Below are 21,692 nucleotides of genomic sequence, written 5' to 3'. Positions count from 1 at the left end.
TCAATATTCACCTTTACCATGTTAAATTTTATTGTAAGTAGACGTTTTTGAAAAAAAATATTCATATCTTATATATTAGCTCAACGAGGCGACAAGCAAAGCGAGTATCATCACCTACGTGTGTTTATTTTGATTCTCAACTAGATATTCCACCACGACTATTTATAATGTTGTGATTGAATCTTATTTATATGTTCCTCTATATTCAATGATAACACCTGCTGTTACAACCCGTGTATTTTTTGCACGGGTTTAAAACTAGTTCGTGTTTAAACCCGAGTGGACCGATAGCATCCGAAGCCTTCTCCTTAGCCGAATGGCGATGAATACTATCCACAAAAAATCTGACACACGTGTGAGACGCAAACTCAGTCACCACTGTTGTCAGTTACTCTCCTTCTCCCTTTGCCACTTCTCTGATACATCATCCATGGCGGACATGAACCTACTCCTTCAATTTCCTTCCTCTTTTCTCAAATCTCCCCTCTCTTTCCCTTTCCCTCTTCAACTCTCTTCTCACCACGCTTTCTCCCCTCTTCATCGACGAATTTCTCTCTCTTCTCTCATCCCTCATCTCTCTTCCCCTTCTAATTCCCCCAATTTCCTCCTCATTTCCACTTCTCGTACGCTTCCTACTTCATAATTCTTATACTCTTACAAATCTTAACTTTAATTGTTCCACTCTTTTAAGCTTTTGTTTGTTTGTTTGTTTTTGCAGAACAATCGGATGGTAGCTTGGTTTTTAAGTTCGGCGACGCCAGCGAAATTCCTCCAGCCGTCGAAAATGCCGAAATTGAGGTTGAATTGCAGTCAGAAACTGATGATTACTTAGCTATTAATGATCAACCTCATTCTAATGAATTAAACAATGACGACGTTGAACAAGATTTCGAACCCAAGGATTTCTCTCAGGTTGAGGAAATGCCGGCCTGCAAGGAAATGGCAGAGAAAACAGAAGTCGATTCTGTTAAGGATCAACAAAATCCTGATAATTTAGTTGTGGCATCACAAGTTGAGGATAAAATTGCGGAATGTAATGTATCAATAAGCGAGGAAAACACAAGCCAGAGTGGTTCTGATGTCGGACGTTTGGATAGTGAAGCGGCATTGGAGGATGGAGAGATTGAAGAGGAGGTTAGTTTGAAGTATGAGATAATTGAGTTGCCTCCTCTACAATTAGAAGCGGAACCAATTCTTGACGAGGAGGTTAGTTTGAAGAATGAGATGATTGAACTCGATGTTGATGAAGGGGTCCAAGTTATAGAGTTGCCGCCTGTACAATTAGAAACAGAACCAGTTCTTGATGAGGAGGTTAGTTTGAAGGATGAAATGATTGAACTCAACGTTGATGAAGCCGTCCAAGTTATAGGGTTGCCTCCTCTACAATTACAAGCAGAACCAATTCTTGATGAGGAGGTCAGTTTATCCACATTTATATTTTAGCGTGTCTTTTTTTCTAATGTCAGATTTTATTATTGCTTTTTTAATTGCTTAATCTAGTACGAGTACTACAAATCTAGTCTTGGTTAAATCCAGACTCATTTTTTTTTTGGCCAAATAACATTCCAACCCTCAACCCTCAACGAGGTACTGGATGGAAATATTTTGTGATTTAAGAATTAAATTATGAGTTTTAATATGAGACAAATTAATTAAAATTTGATATGATGGTTGATGTGTAATTTATCTCTCATTCTTTTATATTCTTTTTATTTAATTTATGTCTTTATATTATCGTGTCGTTTCTTATAATATGAGTTACGGAATTATGATATTCCACTTTTTCTAACAGAAACATGTCGCGTGCATATCAGTTGTTTCCTTAAGTTTCTTAAATCAATTTGGAACTAATAAACAAAAAGCTATTGGTTATGGTGCTGTCTTATTATTACCAAAATATGGTTTGATATGATTTACTGACATTCTATCACTAGTAGCTACAGTACTTGGAAATAAGTATAGTGACAACTCTTTGTATTATGTACTCCTATATAACAAAGGTCTTGTAATATGTACATCGTGGTATATAGAGCTGGCAAGTCTGACCCGACCCGAGTGACCCGACCCGAACCCGAGCAAACCCGACCCGACCCGAACCCGAAAATATTGTGACCCGAAACCGACCCGACCAGACCCGATGATGACCCGTAACCCGACACGACCCGATTATCAGTGACCCGAACCCGACCCAGACCCGACCCGATATTGACCCGACCCGATACTGACCCGATTAAATTGATGACCCGATAATTATTAAGCTTAATTTTGATCAAAATGTGAGTGATTTTGTGTTTAGATTGATATGTTTGACTTAGTACTGAAATAATTAAACCAAAGAATAGGTTAAAAAATAAATTTAATGGTAAAAAATTATAGTAATGCGATTAAGTTACCGGACCCGATAATGACCCGACCCAAACCCGACCCGACCCGATACATCATTTGACCCGAAATGACCCGACTCGATAACGACCCGAACCCGACCCGACTCGACCCGAAAGGGTATGCTGACCCGATATGACCCGAACCTGATATGACCCGACCCGACGTGACCCGACCCAAACCCGACCCGACTGACCCGATTGCCACCTCTAGTGGTATATAAATGGTAATCGATCAATTGTATATGTCTATATTCTTTGGTCTTATTTCAATAATCCATTTAAAAGTAGCTTCTTGATGCACTTCTTCATGTAATTTTCATTATGGGTGACGTAAAAACAACCTCTCTATGTTTTCAACTTTTCAAAATACGGAGGAAGTTGTGTACATTCGACACTTTACCAGCCATAGCTGATATCCTCGAGCTTTTAGGTTGAAGTCTTAATGATACAGGCTTCTGGGGATGGATTCTATCTTGCTTAGTTTATATATTCGTGATATCATCTATTTCCTCTGGTTGGTTAGTTTACTGAATTAAATAATACAGAAGGAGGGAGCAGAAGAGTATGCGCTTGCTCTTTTCTCATTTTTCAATATTGTGCCTAAAAAAAAAAGCAATGCTGTTGTAGGTTAATTATGTTGGCCTTCCAAGCATTGCAGGACAAGATGATTCACCCAGTGGCGATATTACTGATGCGGCCTTTCCAAGTCTAGAAGAATCAGTTGTAATTTCAGAAACTAATATTAACAGGTATTTTGTTTCACTTGATTTTCCAGTATTATCACTGTGGAGCCGCCTTATAGATGGATCCTCCCTTGTGTTGTTTCTCTTTCTATCTTTGTGGCTGCTTACTAAGAGTCTTCCATTAGCATGCGTGTAGTTGAAAATTACGTACACATTTGATGCATTTTCCTATCTTCTGCATTAGTTCCTATTTTAATTTGGAGGGCTTGCTTGGATTGAAGTTAATGTGTCAAGTGGTTGTTTGATGAGACAAAATAATGTAAAAGATTCCTTTATCAATTTTTTTATCCTATATTAGTTTATTTGTGTTTATTAGGGTATATTGTTCATTCATGAATGTGCACAAAAAGGAATTGAAAGGAAGCTAGGTCCATTGAGACAAACTTTTGAACCTCAAGTAGGGCTCACCTATTTATACTGGGCTGTTCAACTTCTCCTATGCTACACGAGTTGGGTTTTTTTATCACTAAAATACTCTTAGTTCAGCAGCATCCGTGTCAAATTCCTTAGTTATCTCACTCTAATCTAGGTGTAAACCTTTAATCTTGGTGGAAGGGTTCATAACTCCTGTGGAAATATGACCACCCCAAGAGTAAGAATAAATATATGGGTAGTGTAGGTTTTTAGGGGAATGGATGCGAGAGAGGCCGGATTGATCACCTTAGATGAGAAAATTTTACAAGGTTCCAATTTACTCGGGTAGTTAAGCTCTTATATTCAAAAGGATGGAGAATTCAGTGGAGATGTGGCTCCCAAAATCAATGTAAGCTGGTTGAAAAGGAAGAATGAGACCTGGTTTCTTTGTGATCCCATCATTCCCGAGATTGAAGGGTAAATTCGCCCACGACAATTAGGCTTGACACTAAGCAAAAAGTGTTGGTTAATGATGGGGCATATTCTGCACCCATTGACCGAGTCAACATATTGAGCAAGGTCAAAGATATCCAAAGCAAGTCGGACCTTGGACAAACTTAGCTGACGCAAGCCCAGAATTGGCTGTCACTTGGGTCTCGGCTAGGCAACTAGCCAGCCGGGAGACATATCCGCGTACTCATATCCAAGACCCCTCGGCAGGGAGTCAACAGGGCCCGCCGGCCTGCCATGGGTCCCTCGGCCGAGGGTAGAACAGACTTTCCACCTGCTACGCCACTTGGCCCACTTGGCCACTACGTGACAAAAGGTGAAAGTCTATAAATACTCCACTTCTCTCATTGAGAAGGGGATCCACAATCTAACCTAAAAACTCACTATTCATCTGGTATAAACTCCCTTATCTCTCTACAATATACTTTGTCAAGTAACACACAACTTAATCCCTTTAAGTTTACTGACTTGAGCGTCGGAGTGAGTACGCTCGGTGCAAAGCCGAGCCCTCAGTTTGTTCATCGTTTCAGGAGAGACCGAAAGGAAGAGTCAAGACAAGGAAAGACATCATTTCACCAAACTTACGTGGTAAACAAATCTGCTCTGGAATCTGCTCTGGAATTACGCCCGGCTCTGTCTGCACGCTGTACCACCCCACACCCCACGCCACCAGGGGCTGACGGCCGAAGGTGATGAAGCCGGCGGAATAAGTTAACCGTTGGGGCCTCATTTTTAAAGAGACAGAGCCACACAAAGCCAACTATAGTCCTAATGGCCAACGGATGCAGTTGAGCCACGGCGACATTCATGGCTTTAAGGATGGCCACTACGTATGCATTCGGAGGAAACCGGAGCCCATACTCCGTGTGTCGATGTATACGCCGATCTGACCCTTGGGAGGGCAAATGACCACTTGACCCTCCTTGTGGATAACAATCCTATACTCCCTGCCGAAGGAGAAATGATGTTCGAAAAAATCAGGATCAAAACAACTGGCGAACTTGTTGGTCCAAGCACGATCAGGACTGATCTTACAGGCTTCGCCGTGATCCAAGAGATGCGGCCTCTCATCGGAATAAGTACTTTCCTCGTCATCACCGTCATCATCAACATCATCATCATCATTCGAGAAATCCTCCAAGTAATGATCATCAACCTCAGGAGAAGGAGACCTAGGGCCCCCGGACCTTATCGGGATGGCGGCCAGTGCCTCCTCCTCATCAAGGCGCGACGGGGAACCCCCCGGCGCAGGATTACTAGGTCCCAGATCGGCGAGAAGACATGTTCACAACAAAAACTTAACAATTAAAAGTTGGAAAATTTGTTTATTTACCTTGGGAAGAGTGTTACGCCGAGTAACGCTTCAAACACTAGAGAGAAGTTTCGTCAAAGAAAACTAAGCGAAAAGAAGAAAATTTTTTGAGAGAATGAATTTGGAAGGCCAAATTCGGGGCTAATCGCCTATTTATAGGGCAAAGCCCACTCAGTCCGACCAATCAGGGCAAAGCCCATGAAGCGTCAACCAATCAACAACGAGACACGTGTCAAGCATGCAGACACGGAATGTCAATCGTCACAACAGTTACCAATCTTCTTTGACACGCTACTTGGCGGAATGCCAATCGACGTATCTTCTTCAACACGCTCCTTGTTATCTACTTGCCAAACGGCCCGCTGACTCAACCAAGCTTGGCGGACCTACCGGGGCAATCAAAAGCACACGGCACTCACAACCTCGGTCTCGGCCAGCGCCATTTTCTTTTCCACATTTAATGCCCTTTACACATCCATGTGGAGGGGGATACGGTGCGGCCTAAGCGAGAACCAAGCCGAGGTAGAAGAAGCGGGCGAAATTTTTACTTGCGGAGAATACGCTCAACACTCATCGAAGATCCATACCACGGCATAGACTACGCTTGGGGCAAATTGATGGGGCATATTCTCACCCGACCGAGTCAACATATTGAGCAAGGTCAAAGATATCCAAAGCGAGTCGGACTTGACACCTTAGCCGCGCAGGCCGAACGGCTGTCACTTGGGTCTCCGCCAGGAGACATATCCGCGTACTCATATCCAAGACCCCTCGGCAGGGAGTCAGCAGGGCCCGCCGGCCTGCCATGGGTCCCTCGGCCGAGGGTAGAACAGACTTTCCACCTGCTACGCCACTTGGCCCACTTGGCCACTACGTGACAAAAAGTGAAAGTCTATAAATACTCCACTTCTCTCATTGAGAAGGGGATCCACAATCTAACCTAAAAACTCACTATTCATCTGGTATAAACTCCCTTATCTCTCTACAATATACTTTGTCAAGTAACACACAACTTAATCCCTTTAAGTTTACTGACTTGAGCGTCGGAGTGAGTACGCTCGGTGCAAAGCCGAGCCCTCAGTTTGTTCATCGTTTCAGGAGAGACCGAAAGGAAGAGTCAAGACAAGGAAAGACATCATTTCACCAAGCTTACGTGGTAAACAAATCTGCTCTGGAATTACGCCCGGAACAGTTAAGATTGTTTGGCTATCTAGGAGACTAATCGACAGGGACGTAGCCAGAACCAAATCTTAGGTGGGGCCGAAATTAATCTTTTCGTCTTCGACTTAATTATGTCGACGAAATTAAAATACCTCGACATATCTCTTATAGTACATGTTATTGGTTTTCGATAACACTTATCTTCTCAATATGTCTCAAAATCTATGAATACAAAATTAAAAATTATTAAATGAATATTACATGAAAATATTTAGAAATTAATAAAGAATCTTGGGGTAAGAAATATTACAAGAATAGTTGTAAAAATTGAAGGGACAACTCATGGCATAAGCTTCTTCATTCAAGAAACAATCAAAGAAATAAAAAACCCACTCATGCAAGCTAAAATAATAGGGCCAAAGAGTTTTAGTCGGCAAAAAAAAAAATTAAGAGCACAAAGTGTGTCTATGAGGAGTCGAACCTGCGACGTCTCAGATTGCAGTGTCTTACTAGTCAATTACTACTACACCAACGACCTATGCTAATAGAACAAAGCTGTCATATTTGTTGTTTTGTACAGTAATACATAAGCAATAAAAAAGGATCTCGGGCCAAGGCCCAGGCAAGCCCAGGCCTAGCTACGTCATTGCTAATCGATGTCTTGATCAGGTGGGTTGAAGAATGAGGTACTATAAAATTGTGAGGGTAGAGGGAGACCAAAAAAAACATGGACAAAGTGATTGAAAAAATATGAGCTCTGTGGACTGGAGATTAAAGATAATCTGATGTTAGTGACGAGCCAACGACAGCGTGGAGATGATGGAGTCTAATTCTCTTTTCGCTTTAATATTTGGCTTTTAATACTATTTTGCTTATTTTTCCAATTTTTCCTTTTTTTGTACTTCTTTCATTCAGTTTAATTTCAACTCTTTTTAGAAATTTTCTCCATATTTTTATGAGCTAATTTTATTCATATACGAAGTACAGAGTATTGATTATTGTGTTTCCTAACATTTATTTATTTTCGTTATTTAACCTATATTTATGGTTATATGTTGTAGTTGTTCTCGTTGCTTTTTTGCATTTTTATAGATCTGGTTATTATTATTAAGTAGCCGAAGTGGGAACCAGATTTGGATTGACCTGCCACACTTTAGGAATTTTGATTCTTCCTATTACATTATGCTGATACTTCCTGTCCTCGTCACCTGGAGAATTCCCCAGAGAAGAAATCAGTTTACAAAGTGAAGACATCTCAGCATTGTCACGTCCTATCTCATCAGCATCTTATCCCTTGAAGGTGTGATGGTCTTTCTTTATCCTTGAACTATCTGTATTATGATATCTGCTTATTCTAGATATGGATGTATTGCTGCATGAATGGCATTCCTTTTGTCTTGGAAAGATCCTTCAATGTAATGCCAATTGCCAAGTTGCATCTTCAGTTGTTTAAGTTGCCTCTTTTTCGGACTATGATTGCACCAAATTGTCACTGGTTTGTAGTTTAAGACATGATTTTAGTCATCAAAAACGTGATGTTATTCACTTTATAAGTTAATTTAGTTGCCATAGCTAATTACTTTATTTAATTGTTGCACTTAATTCAAGAAAATATCATCTAGAGATGACAATTTTATAAAACAGGCTTATCTGTTCTAAATGGACAAATTTCCAACATATTTTGTAGTTCAATGATGCTGTCCATTCAGCCATTCTGCAATCTGATGATAATCCAGAGAGTACAGATATTTCTGAACCAGCTGGTCCTGTTCCTGAATTATCTGGGATAGCTTCAGAAGAAGCTCATCTTAACGGGTAGACTCTTCCACCCATTTTTCTCAGAAGTAGATAATTTTAAGTCCGGGGTTCTTTTTAAGATGCAAGCAATTTTGTTTCAATCCCCCTTTTGGCGTAATTCTGTATACTTGACTAGGATATTATTCTGATATCTTGTTTTTATTTATAAATAATTTTCCGTCTTTCTCTCTTTTCAAACCATGTTTCAGGGCTTATCTCAGTTATATTGTTCTATATTTTTCGGTAGACTTTTCTAATATGCGAGATACAGTGGGGTCCTTCTTCAAAGTAATGATTTTTTGTTGTCTCCCCTCCCAATCCTCGCTGATCTTCCCATTTGTGCTCAGTAGTCAGTATTGCTCAACATTTGTAAATTTAAATCTAATTTGAAGGAATTTTTTGAACTTTCTTATTGTTGGCCATAATAACATTATCGCGTCGTATCTCTGCTTATACACTCTTTTGAGTTTGACTATTCCTAACTGATATCTGTATACAAGTGGGAAGAATTCATGAGCAATACGTCTATCTAGTGGAGTATTTTCTGGTTAATAATTTGATGATGATTGCTGAAAGCATAATTGGTTATAGCGTATTTTATGGCTATTTTCGTAGTCTTTAGATTAATCTTACTTCGATTGCTTCCTGTGGCTCCTCGCCATTCGAATCTGCAGTGTGCAAAGCTCAACAGCCGTAATTTCTGTGCCATCAGCTATGGCATCACTACCAGAAGCCACAAAGGTATGGGTTACCTGCTTCAAGCTGCCCATAAGATGTTTCTGATAGTAGATATATTTTTTTAGGAATAAACATTTGTTCCTAATATAAATTATTCTCATAGTTTTTTCCCTAGTAGAATATTGTCTGCCTGCTTGAGCATGGAATTTAGTTCTTTCGGATTGACTTGCTTATGCAGTCTCTCTCTCTCCCCTTCAGTACATCTCGCTGGTATTTATCTTTGTGTAGGTTCTAATCACCCCCCCCCCCCCCCCCCCCAAAAAAAAAAAAAAAAACAACCCAAAAGTTCCTGTTTTCTTACCATGGTGCTGACCTTATTAGTCATGTTAGAGGACTTTGCAGAGCAAAAGTGATAGTCTTGTGTTACCATTATGAACACTTCAGAAGTTAAATTTCTGAACTTTAAATCACTTTATATAATTGATATTTCTCCTTCCACATTAGTTTCATTCTTTTTTGGATATGTCCTGTGTATGACTGTTTAATTCTGTAGAGTAATTATTTTTTTTTCTGCTGAAAGTGGTTCTTTTGTTCATGCTTCCAGAAAGTAACTTCTGTGTGGCTTACTCGCTTTTTTTAGGTTAATGATGCAATCACTCCTTCCATACAACTGTCAGATGCTGATCTGCATAGTGAGATCTCTGTGGCTGCTGATCCAGGGCCAGGGATATCAGCAGCAGCAGAAATTAATCTCAGGTACACTGTTGCACAGTTTTGGCCGACGTTATTCGGTTTCTTTTATTTAAGGGGCCTTTTGATCTTGGTTTAATTTTTCTGGTGGAACCTAGAAGCTCTTAATTGGACTTTCCTAGTTGAAAAGGACTTTAACCTCTTTTTTTAATGTGTAATTATAGATTAGATTTTTGACAGAAAAACGGAACGCAAAACATTTTTGTACATTATGCTGTTGTATGTTCTGAAGGGGAGCCTTGGCGCACCGGTTAAGGTGTTGCTTTGTGACCGTGAGATCACGGGTTCAAGTCCTTGGAGCGGCCTCTTGCCAAAATGGCAAGGGAAGGCTTGCCCCAATTACACCCTTGTGGTGGGACCCTTCCCCGGACCCTCGCCTAGCGGGGACGCCATTGTGCACCGAGCTGCCCTTTTATGCTGTTGTATGTTCTATACTTCTATTTATCTGCTTTTCTCGTAATTAATAATTAACTTATGGCGCTTATTTCCTGTTTCTCGATCCCCCAATCTGATTTTGAACAGTGTGGAAAATTCAGCGCCCTCATTGTGTGTGGTATCAGCTGCTGCATCAGTTGCTCATACAGCAGAGGTATGGTCTATGGATTTAATTCTCCTTATTAAGTAACTTCCTTTTCAAGTGTTGGAGATTTGACGAGATATGCAAAACTTTTAGCTTCAAGAATACTAGCTGCCAACCTTATGACATTAGTACTATGTTTCTTTCCTTGATCATCACCGAAGTGGGAATTTGTCGGGAAACATCCTCTCCACTAGGTACCACGCTGTGTATTTGAGCATCTTTCCAGACCTTAGCTTTCAAGGGGGGATTCACGACAGATTGGATCTAACACCTTACAAGGTGTATGCTACAAAATGTGTTCAAGGCTTTAAAAGATGTAAAGCGGTCCGCTACAATATTGAAAAAACTGGTAGTACTTTGAAGACGTTACAAGGTCATTAACTAAGCATTTTAGTGTTGACGCCAAGTGGATTTTACTCATGGAATCAAATGAGGTTATCAACTTGTAATGTGTAATTGTGTAGTTAATTACAGACATTGGGACATGAGTGATGATTGAAAATATTGATGTCTGTGCGACTGTGTATCAAATTGCCTGATTTTCAAAATTAAGCTGTGCGTACTACAGAAATACTTGTAGGCTCCCCCTTGGCATTCAACTAACATCACATACAGTTGTATGATAAAGATCATGCTACCAAATTTGCTCATATGCCAGTTAATCGTGAATAAGTATGCGTGCGTTCATTTCTTAGCGTTTGATTCGAATATATGTATTGGTTGCTCTTGTAGATCTCAAATTCTTGAGTCTGCATTCAGTTCAGTAATTCAAATAATAATAATGCCAGGCTTTGGCAGGTGGAGATGATGCATATTTTGTCTGTGATAATTGGTTTGGGGTTGCAGATGGTGTTGGTCAATGGTCATTTGGAGGTGACTTTCCGAATTCCTGCTAGTTAATTATCAGCATTTGCAACCTCTCTAGTATTAATCAGTGTAGTTTATCATGCATTACTAGAATATGTCATGTATGCCTGCTCAGTTCAGGGGGTGTCAGAATACGTGAATGCCCAGGTCTGAAGGTGTGCCATTAAAGACCAGAAAATTTATATACTCAAGACCTAGCAGGAAACTTTATTTATCGAGGAACATTCTTTTTTTTTTTTTATTTTTTTTATTTTTTTTTTTGTGGATAGGTGACACGGCTGTCGCAACCCTATCAAAAATAAAACCAACCGGTCTCTATAAAATGTAGTAGAGGCAGTCGGGTATCGAATCCACAGGGAGATGGTAATGTCGTATGCTAAACTAAGTCTGTCTAAGTAACCGTTTCTTGGGGGGTTGATTGTTTGATTCTAAACTACGGAGATAAAGAGAGAAGAAACAATAAAGAAACAAGCAATGAATAATAAAGAAATTACCAGAAAGAGAGAAACAGCTAGGACAGTCGGTTCACCATGATTTTCTAGAGATCAAATCTAAGGTCAAAGGTCAGTAAAAACTCGGTCTGTAGGGTAGTGAATAGGTCCTTCCGGTCCGCTATTCCCCCTAAAACATTACTAACTTAGCTTCCGCCCTCATTAGAATGTCCTAATGTTCACTGCAGGTCTTACCCCTTCCAATCTTCCGATCTAGATAAAGGTATATCAAATCAACTAGCTAAATGCGTCGACTCAAGCAGCTAATCGCTATTAAATGCAGTGATTAACATTACAAACCTAATTCTAACCAAGCCTAATCACTTAATCTTAATCTCCCTAATTACCATGGCTACCCTATGTCCCAGCATAAGAGCATAAGAGATTAGCTATGCATAATTAAAATTGAGAGATTAACAGTAGTAAGAGAAACAATTAAATTGAACATCTTAATAAAGCGATAAATCGTAAACACCGATGCTAGAAATCTAATGCTAAAGGAACAAGAATTAAAGAAATAGAGAAAGAGATGATAGAATAAGACCAGATGCAATAAATTAAGGATTGAAATTAAGGATGAAGAATACCGATTACAATGAATTCCGAAAGTGCAAAGGTTTAGGTCTATCGAGTAGAAAGTAAAAGTGAGATCCAGAAGAAGGGATGAAAGAAGAGATGTATCGTTCTACTCTCCTCCTCCTATTTATTCTAAGATAGGATTAAAAAGATCCACTAGGTAAAACTTAAGGATTGCGTAAAAATAATATCCACGGCAAAATCACTCGATCGAGCAGAAGTAATCCACTCGATCGAGCACAATCAAGGTAAAACACCTCGATCGAGTGAAAAGAGTACTCGATCGAGGAACCTAGTAAACGCCCTTCTCGATCGAGCATAGTAGTTACTCGATCGAATATCCTCAGCAATAAGAAGTGGTCGATCGACCAGTTTTCAGCAGCCAATTTAGTCGATCGAACTATGTCAGCGTGGATGAACTCAAAGACACCTTCTGAAGCCACTTCACGCATCTCTAAGTGACAGATTCCAAGCTTGGATTCTTCTTTCTCCAAAATGCATGCAAACGGGACATCTTCAGACTTGATGTAGCTCACTTTCGGGGGCATTTGTAGCTAGATGCTACATAAATAACATAGAAATGCGTGTAAATATAGGATAAAAATGCACGCATCAATAGGGTCACTTGATTTCTGTTTCTAGAGATAGACAAGTTTTGAAAGATCTCCAAAACACAGTGTTGATCCTAAGCGAAGATATGAGGTCAATGTCTCTTGGCTTCTGTTTTCAGGGATAGACAAGGGATTGTATGCTCAAGAGCTTATTCAGAATTGTGAAAGGCTTGCAAGAGAGAGCCTGAATACTGGATTAAACAGTTTGAAAGAGCTGCTCCAGCAAAGTGCTGCACAAACAGAATCTTCTGGAGCAGCTAGGGTTTTAGTTGCTCACATTGTTGACCAGGTAGGTTTTATGGCTGGGTTGATTCTTTCTGTTTGCGTCCACTTATGATTCTCCATCTTGATTTTATGTAATATATTAGTGTCTTCGTAGCAACCCTCTTTAAATCTGTTCAAGAGTACTTATTGTTCCATGACTGCTGAAATTAATTCGAATAGTGATCTGCATTTGTTAGATCCTTTTTAAACCTTATTTAGGAAACATCCACACAAAAACATTGGTTTTACTAAGAACGTAAATTAATGAATTTCTGTGAGTCAAGTTTATTTGAAGCAGTTAACTTCTGGCAAATTTTCCCTTTTCGCCATTCCCTCATATCTTCAATGATGTATAGTATTTAGTATTCTGAATAAGGCTTTTTTGTACATCCATTTTATGCCGGTTCTTTAGGGCAATAGCAATGGTTGTAGTTCCATGCCAACTTTTCTAATGACACATCACCACATATGAAACTTCTTATTCAATCTCAGTGGTAAAATTTTCATATTTTCTTTGTGGTCCTCCTTCCTCTCTCCTTTTTATGACATGAAACTAGTTTCTTACTTTAGAAACCGGTTTCATATAAGGAGCTCCTTATGTGTATGGAACTTCTTATTTATCCACCATTGCTATTGCCCTTACTGTGATGTACTCGAATGTGTTGATAACCATTGTTGAGAGACTTGGAGTTTATTGCTCATGCAGGAATCTAGGGGAATTCGTGATTACATTAAATTGGGCGTGTGAATTGCAAAATAAATAATCAATACATAAGGGAGATAAGTTGCGTGTCTTTTGAATTCGTTCACAAATGGATCTACTTTTAATTTAGGTCCTCCATGTGGCAAATATTGGCGATTCGGGCTTCATCGTTGTCAGGAATGGAACTGTATTCAAGAAATCTTCCCCCATGTTTCATGAATTCAATTTTCCTTATGCAGTTAGCTTCGGCGAGAATCCAGTGGAAACCGTAGAGGTATGTTATTATGCGAAAATTTTACCGTTCTGTCTGTTCCGGTTTTTTTTTTTTTACAAGCGACCCTGTAATTTTAGGTGAAATAATTGAAGAGACTGTAATGCACTGCTGGTTTTTATCTTAATTTCGTACTGAACGTTATCCGTGGTATAATATTTATGCCAATTGATTATTTGTTTTTTCAGGAATACCATGTTGAATTAGAAAATGGTGACATTATTGTGACAGCGACAGATGGCCTTTTCGATAACCTATATGAACGTGAAATAGCTTCCTTGGTGTTCAAAGCTGTGGAAGATGGAAAGAACGTGAAGGTGTGTTCCTCTAATGTTGTTTACTGTGACTCGAGAAGTAATTTTTTTTTACCAATATTCCCTCCTATTCAATTAATTGTTTACATATCAATAGATTGTTATGTTTCCTTGTTACACAAATGCGATTACCTCCTAGGCTCCTACCCTTAGGCATTATCTAATCCAACTTATACCACCACAAAATAACTAAGCCACCAACCTACCGCCACCAACCACCGCCCTTTATATTGCAACCCTGCACCCTAAGCCACCACAAATCAGCCCACCACCACCAATCTGCAGAAATTATCCACTTCCTACTTCACCACCGATCCGCCGAAAATCATTATCCCCAGAACACCCTTCCCTGCCCTCACCTCTCAAAAAATCCACAAGGGTTTTTCAGGGAGGAAAGGGTTTTCGGTTGGTGGGGTCGATTTTTCGAGAGGTGAGGGTGGGGGGAGGGCATATGGAGGGATTTCGGCTTTGGGGTGCTGATATAGGCGGGAATGGGGTAGTTCGGAGGGGAGGGGCTGTTTTCGAGGATAGGGTGGTTCCTTCTTTCGAAAAGGGAGTAGTCCTGGTGAGCGGTGGGGTGAAATTTCACCAGCCATCTATTTGAAGTCCAAAAAAATACGTAGGGTGAAATGTTACCAGGTGGGGGGTGATTTCGCCCCATGAGGTGAAATTTTACCTTTGGGCTTCTCTTCTTGTCCAATTTAACCCTATGGGTCTTCGAGAGTTTTTTTTTACCCTATTATTTTGGATTCCAATTTTATCATCGACGTGGCACTTTGACTTCGTTCTCGAGAGTAGAGTTGGCCATCAGCACGGGTTGACCCGGCCCGGCCTAGCCCGCTATTTTATGCAACCTGGCATGACCCGGCCCGGCCTTAGCCCGCCGTTAACCCTGGCCTGGCCCGGGTCCTGAAATTCTAGCCCGGCCTTGGCCCGCCATTTTAGCAAAAATAAAAAACAAACTAAAATAAAATGGCAAGGCCCGCCAGCCCGGCCCGCTCTTAGCCCGTCTCTGGTCCTGGCCCGGGCCAAGCATATCCCAGCCCGGCCTAGCCCGCCCCTTCCCCCTGGCCTGGCCCGGGTTTGACCAGGAGAGCCCGCCCCGCCCCTGGCCAACCCGGCCCGAGTACAGGTCTACTCGAGAGTATGCTTAATGCGGAATAGCGAAATATTCAAATGAAGCCAAAACACGGGAACAAGTGCCACACTGATGATGCAATTGGTCAAAGTAAGGGTTCAAAATGGGATATAGGTGGCATAAAATGGATAAATATCATTTTCACAATCCAAGACCTAAAGCATATGAATCCCTTACAATAGACAATAGTGTTTCATATTTACTCTGTAGAAGCCCTTAAACCTATCAGAGATGAGATAACCAAAACCTCGTGCTGATTTTCATTCCGAATTCCTCAAAATTTCCAATGTTTATGGCAAAAAAATCAAGAGTTCTTCTTCTTCATAACATTGTCGTTCAAGAGAAACGAAGCCATCAATGCGACGAAAGCCAGCCGTGTAGAAATGAAACCAAATCATTTCACCTTGTTTATTCAGAATATAGAACATCTCCACAAAGAAGACTTAATTTCTTTAACTACCTCCCTGTGGGCGAGTGAGGCATTTTATGTCAACAAAGAGGCTGACCACATTCTTGGGAAGCTGAGGCTAGTATTCTAGGAATGAAGTACTAGCCACCCAATCATTTTCTTGCAGATGATAAGTTTCTATTACGAAAAGATGATTCCGGCCCAAAAACTTAGCAAGTCTTCTTTCTCAAAGTTTGATCTCAAAGCTAGCTTCTGACCAGACCGAAAACAGTGTTTTGCATACTCGATCGACACTAATGGTGGAAGGTCATGCCATTTAACCTAAAAACAAAATAGTCTTTATTTTAAGAGGACATGATAAAAATCTTCGAGCGTATTCGCTCAAATGCTTTGGTCTACATTGATGACATTCTTCTATTTTCTCATGTCATCGATTCACAATCTTCACTATTGGCGCAGTTTTATACTATTGTTCTATAGTATGAAATTATGCTCTGTGATTAGAAGATGGTCGTAAGAGAAACATAAACAGATTTCCTCGGTATATTCATTTCAAAGAGGCAATGTCATCTCCGACCCCACATTGTCTCCCAACTTGAAGAATTTCCAGATGGTGAACTCTCATACAAGCAAGTGTTAGAGTTTCTTGGCATTGTGAACTACATGGCATATTCCGTTCATCGTTTAGCAATGTATAAGGCAGTACTAGCAACCTAGTTAAAGAAAGATGCTCCTCTGTAGAATCAGAATTGCACCGATGTTGTAAGTAAAGGAGCTAAAACATATCTCAAACACTACAAATTTCGTCAAAAGGTAAGAGAATCTTGCAAATAAACAAGTGATTTGATAGGAAAAGACCGGTTGTCGTAAATACTAGAATTAACTATCAAATTAACAATTTATAGATCTAACTAGACTCTACTAATCTTCTAACAACAAGGTAGTAAAATGGCAAGCTAGGGTCGAACCCAAGGGAAGGACCTTTTACTAAAGACTCGAATTGTAACTATTAATTAACAATCACTAACTAAGACTCCACTAACTAATTAAGACACTAATGACAATTTAGACTCAACAATTGGGACTAATCACAAACAATGGATATTAACAATGTTCAACTTGTAGGAAACATAAAAGGAGAAAGCATTGGTTTGGAAACAACATGAAAAAGAGTAAAAATGAAGACTTTTCTATTGAGACAATTTAACAAACAAGTACTAGTCAAGAATTCAATAAGAGAAAGACTTGATGTAACTTGGTGCAACAACTTGGCCTTGCATCGATACAAGCTCTAGAACCCGAGATATACTCGTTTGAAGTTTACCCTTGTGAAACCGAGTTTTCAATTCTTCATTTTGGCTCTTGTTTGTGTATGCCAAGGCTCCAATTCTTCCTTTTGCTTGCTTCTCTCTACTTTGCACTTATTCCTTTGGCATACCTTTGCCCCTCCTTCTTTGCCTTGGTAAGTTATAAGCTAAGACTCTAAAATTGCAACCAAAAGTACAAACCTGCATATTACAAGAAGTCCAACTAAAACCCGGTATCAAGCATGTTTATTGTGATAACATTAACTTATTGACTCGTCACAATTTGACACTATCATGATTGCTACTAGGGAAGTAGGGAACAGATCTGTTAGAATAAGATGAGAGAGGCTCTTAGACATACGTGGTTACAACAGGGGAGCCTTGAAAGAAAGCAAGAGGCACTACCACTCCACGTACTAGGGAATCCTTGCAGTAAAAAGTGGAACGTGACTTGAGAAATTTGGGTTTCAATTTTGTTAGACAAGTCCTCATTCCCTACGGTTATTCACTTCAAACATAAAAGCTTTCTCAATCACAATTACTTAGGTGGGCAAGTTGGTTTTTACAATGGAAGTTCGACAAACGAGCGAGAGAAGTTGTAGTCATTGGTCAAGTATAGATGACAAGTTTAACAAAAAGTTGGAAAGTCATAAGTCAAGTATTTATGACAAGCTTTACAAGAGGTAATGCAGATTCAACAACACTGTTTAAATGATAAGTTTGATCAAATGAATGCAAGAATGGAGCAGAGTATGGGGCAATTGGTTGCAGTCAACTTCTAAGGTTGATAAGTTTGATCACATGAAAGAGAATGAATAACAATGTTAAGTTATGGAAATGAAAGAGTACAAATTTACAAAATTCTTCCTGGGTGGTGACGGCGTTTCATGATGCAACCAGGTAGCAGAAACATATTTGATAAAGGAAGAGCATGTGATCTTTCTCTTATTTCCAGGAAAAGACGAGTCCAAATACGAATTTCATATGATGGTTAGAGAAATACAGATTATAATTATTCCTCTTTTGGATATCACTTTCATATAAGAGCTCGTGGTGAGCTATCAATGAAAATATATTTGTGCCCTTAGAGCAAACTAGGATAATTTGGTGAATTGAAAATGCCAGGATGGATAAATTTTGGATGTTAGTTAATGCAGTTTGACGGGTTGACATTGATGAATGGTTCTGATGGGTCATATGGGTTGTAAATGGTTGGGTCTTGGCTTATGGATAAGTGATAACGCATGATGTTAGTTGCATCCATCATAGGTCAAATTGGTTTATAAAACTATATGGGGGTTACTTTTAACTCCCGAGTAAAGTGGTCTGTTACTGTAATGGTTATACCGTTTCATACAAAAATATGTGTTCTTCTGGTTGGCATCTAATTGCATCACATTGCTGTGTCCACGATTACCAAGTCTTAATTGCTGGAACGAAAGTTGACATTAGTAACTTGCCTTCATTTCTATTCTTCTCTGGTTTGTACTTTGCAGGACATAGCAGAGCTCTTAGCTACCCGATCACAAGAAGTGGGAAGATCACCTCATGCGAGAACCCCTTTTGCAGATGCTGCTCAGGCTGCTGGACATCCTGAATTCAGGGGCGGAAAGTTTGATCATGTGACTGTTATTGTGTCAATAGTGCAAAACGTATGAGTCATATCATCTCTTTATTTCAGTTGGCTTTACCATAATTGCCCTCTAGTTTTAAACCCTTGTAAAAATGCATGAGTTTGTTTTTAAAACGTTTCAAATCAAAATATGTTCGATTAATGTGTGTATATTTGACATGAGATTCTCAACTAATAATTGAGGAATGCGATGTATGATAATAATAAGATTGTTACAATTTAAATCCGTACAAATTGCAATGCAAATTGCACGATTGCTATATTTTCTGTGTTGATATTTACTCCTCCGTCACTTGTCAATTGTTGTCCTTTGGTGTTGGCACAAAGACCAAGAAAGAGGAAGAGGCTAATTACTAAATGATGTGGAACAAATTGAATGCGAATGATCAAATTGTTCATCAAGTTCATTCTTAAAATACAAAGGACAAAGAACTCACCGAGACACCCCAATACGAAAAAAAGACAACAAACGACGACGACGTACATTGTAAATAGTATGTACAACAGCATTTTACAATCATGTAAAATTTTATGCATGGGCCTCACAGAGACAGACCACCAATTAAGATGTAGATATATGCGGCTCATCTCGGCTTCTCAGCTGCGTAGAAACCGAATCAAGATCTATATATATGTAAACTTTCTGGTCGCCTTTGTAGAAACCGATTAAGCTAATGAGAAATGCCTGGCCAAACCAATTGAGAGCAAGTACATGTGAAAAATAGATGACGTAAGGACTTAGCATCTGCCTGACTCAAATAGTTTGTGTAGCATCTGTAAGCTAGATAAAAACCTCTAGCAACCAACCTGACAATAGTAGGTATCCTGTTCTGGAGAGCAAGCATGGTAATATATTGGTGTTTAGGGACACATGCAACATCTAAACTGAAGCGAAACCAAGGAATAGATACAGCAGGAGGGAGACCTGAAGCTTGTTCATCTTTGTACAATCCTGAAGGCATCTGCAAGCTGCTTGATCGCGTGGATCCAGTTAGACTGATCAGTAGCTCTTTATCCTGGACCACATTATGTAGACACCTATGACATCAACCATATGTCCATCACGAATAAGAGGTGGTTGGTCGGGAAAAGACTAATGGGTGTATGCATGATCCAAGGCACTAAATTAAGCATTTGACATCAAAACGGATCCTTTTGAAGTCTCACCTTTAGGGCAGTAAGGGTGTGTTTGGATTAAGTGATTTGGAGGGAAAAGAAAGGGAGGGGGAATAGGGGATTCAAAATCCCTTGTTTGGATAGAAAATTAGGGTGGAGGGAAATGGAGGGGGAGAAATTTGGAGGGACTAATTTTCCTCCTCCAAGCCTAATCAAAATCTCTCCACAATAGGCAAGATTTGGAGGGAAATTGTATTCAAACACCCACTCCCCATTCTCCCTCCCCTTCCCTTCTCTCACTTTCCCTTTCCTCCTTCCCCCTCCTTCTTCTTTCCCTCCACTTTTGCTATCCAAACACACCCTAAAGGCAAATTGCTCATTAGTGTGTATCCTCAACAGTGTTACCAAACTGTAGACACGCCGGCTTGGCTATCGATACTCGACTTGAGGTCACTATTGTCGAATCGGATTAAAACAAGAGGTGTCACCACCGAATTTTGCGAGAATTCGGACCCATTCGAACCCACTTTACACTTTAACCAAAAGAGCACAAAGCAAAATTGGTTTTGAATGATTAAAGCTCTTTAAATTCATCCCTAATCACTCTAGATTAGAAGCGACTCTCGCAACCACTTGGATTTAGACATCAGGAAACGAAAGATCATGGGTAATGGTGAAGGTACGTTTTGGGAATCCCTTTAATCGGACAACCTACCCGTCGACACATAGCGGCTTCTACTAAGTCAACCATTTGAGTCTAAATTGCCTTGTTTAATGAATTAGGTTGAATATGCAATCATTGTTTTGAATCCTAATATATAATCGTTCCTTTGTCAATTTGGATGCAATTTAACTTGGTCGAAGTCATTTAGCATGTGTATCGATTTAGAAAGCGATAAAAATAGAGGAAAGTAAAGGGAAAGACAAAAGAAGATTACAACACAGGTAAACTAGCCACAAACGACTCAATGACTAAACAAAATGAAAGGTGTAGAAATGAAAATTACTAAAGAAGATGTATATTACAACTCGATTTATGATACAACTCAATGACCGAACGAAATGAAAGGTGTAGAAATGTAAATTACAAAAGAAGATATAAATTACAACTCGATTTATGTGGTGTTCAGCAAGTTAAGAGTAGCTTAACGCATAAGTTGATAAATTGTAATGAAATCAGTAATGCTAGTGACAAAGCTTGGATTGCCCGTATGTAGGTATATCCTTTAATTATTTAGCTTGTAATAGTTTGCTTGTGCTTAATGAGAACTAACATTCTACCAAAAAAAACGATACTCTTGAAATGTAAGTTACAAAAGAAGATGTAACTTACGCCTAAACCACCTTCAACATAGATGTATGAAATCTAGTTCGACTAAGGACGGGTTCGGTTATTAAATCTCGACTGTGTTTCGTTTATTAGGGGGTACGTTATGAACAATTTTGCAAACTTGTTTAAAGGGGTTTTATTTGAGTGGACACTTTGAGGTTTGTTTTTAAAGAGTTCTCAAACTGTGATGTGGTCAATATTTACACACTTTTATTCCCCTAACTAGCCTCGTTTTGCATATTTTTTATGACTATCAGGGTCGTTTAATTTATCGTTTACTTCTTATTTGCTATACTATAAGGTTTTGTGCCATTCATAGGAATAGAGCGCTAACCTCGCATTCATGGAGCATTTCGGAGCTAAATGGAAGCATCTAACGACCAAGCATCAAGC

The 21,692-nt window shown here is 39.6% G+C and overlaps 1 protein-coding gene across 5 annotated transcripts; it reads left to right on the top strand.

Moving 5' to 3' along the window:
- The first annotated feature begins 301 nt into the window (after nucleotides 1-301).
- Nucleotides 302-19,079, top strand: LOC141596882 (uncharacterized). Of its 5 annotated transcripts, XM_074417151.1 has the most exons (13): nucleotides 302-623; nucleotides 719-1,416; nucleotides 3,012-3,133; nucleotides 7,689-7,764; nucleotides 8,152-8,279; nucleotides 8,936-9,002; nucleotides 9,580-9,695; nucleotides 10,212-10,278; nucleotides 11,058-11,142; nucleotides 12,934-13,103; nucleotides 13,912-14,055; nucleotides 14,241-14,369; nucleotides 18,717-19,079. In XM_074417151.1, exons 1-13 carry the CDS (start codon nucleotides 317-319, stop codon nucleotides 18,876-18,878), a joined length of 2,271 nt encoding a protein of 756 aa, XP_074273252.1. In that variant the 5' UTR covers nucleotides 302-316; the 3' UTR covers nucleotides 18,879-19,079. The 5 variants fall into 5 exon arrangements, with proteins under 5 accessions (XP_074273252.1, XP_074273254.1, XP_074273257.1 ...); XM_074417153.1 differs by lacking the exon at nucleotides 12,934-13,103 and having other exon boundaries at nucleotides 11,068-11,142; XM_074417156.1 differs by lacking the exon at nucleotides 18,717-19,079 and having other exon boundaries at nucleotides 14,021-14,055; nucleotides 14,241-14,370.
- The last annotated feature ends 2,613 nt before the right edge of the window (nucleotides 19,080-21,692 follow it).

This window comes from Silene latifolia, chromosome 8, assembly GCF_048544455.1.
Source record: "Silene latifolia isolate original U9 population chromosome 8, ASM4854445v1, whole genome shotgun sequence".
Taxonomy (NCBI): domain Eukaryota; kingdom Viridiplantae; phylum Streptophyta; class Magnoliopsida; order Caryophyllales; family Caryophyllaceae; genus Silene; species Silene latifolia.
The sequence above is the reverse complement of the archived record's forward strand: the minus strand, read 5'-3'. Positions and strand labels throughout refer to the sequence as shown.

What these genes read in the sequence shown, in the direction of transcription:
- LOC141596882 (XM_074417151.1), top strand. Translation starts at nt 317, where the DNA reads ATGGCGATGAATACTATCCACAAAAAATCTGACACACGTGTGAGACGC. An exon ending in CCTCCTCATTTCCACTTCTC is followed by an intron (nt 624 to 718) that starts GTACGCTTCCTA and finishes TTGTTTTTGCAG; the next exon opens with AACAATCGGATGGTAGCTTG. An exon ending in ATCCAGTGGAAACCGTAGAG is followed by an intron (nt 14,056 to 14,240) that starts GTATGTTATTAT and finishes TTGTTTTTTCAG; the next exon opens with GAATACCATGTTGAATTAGA.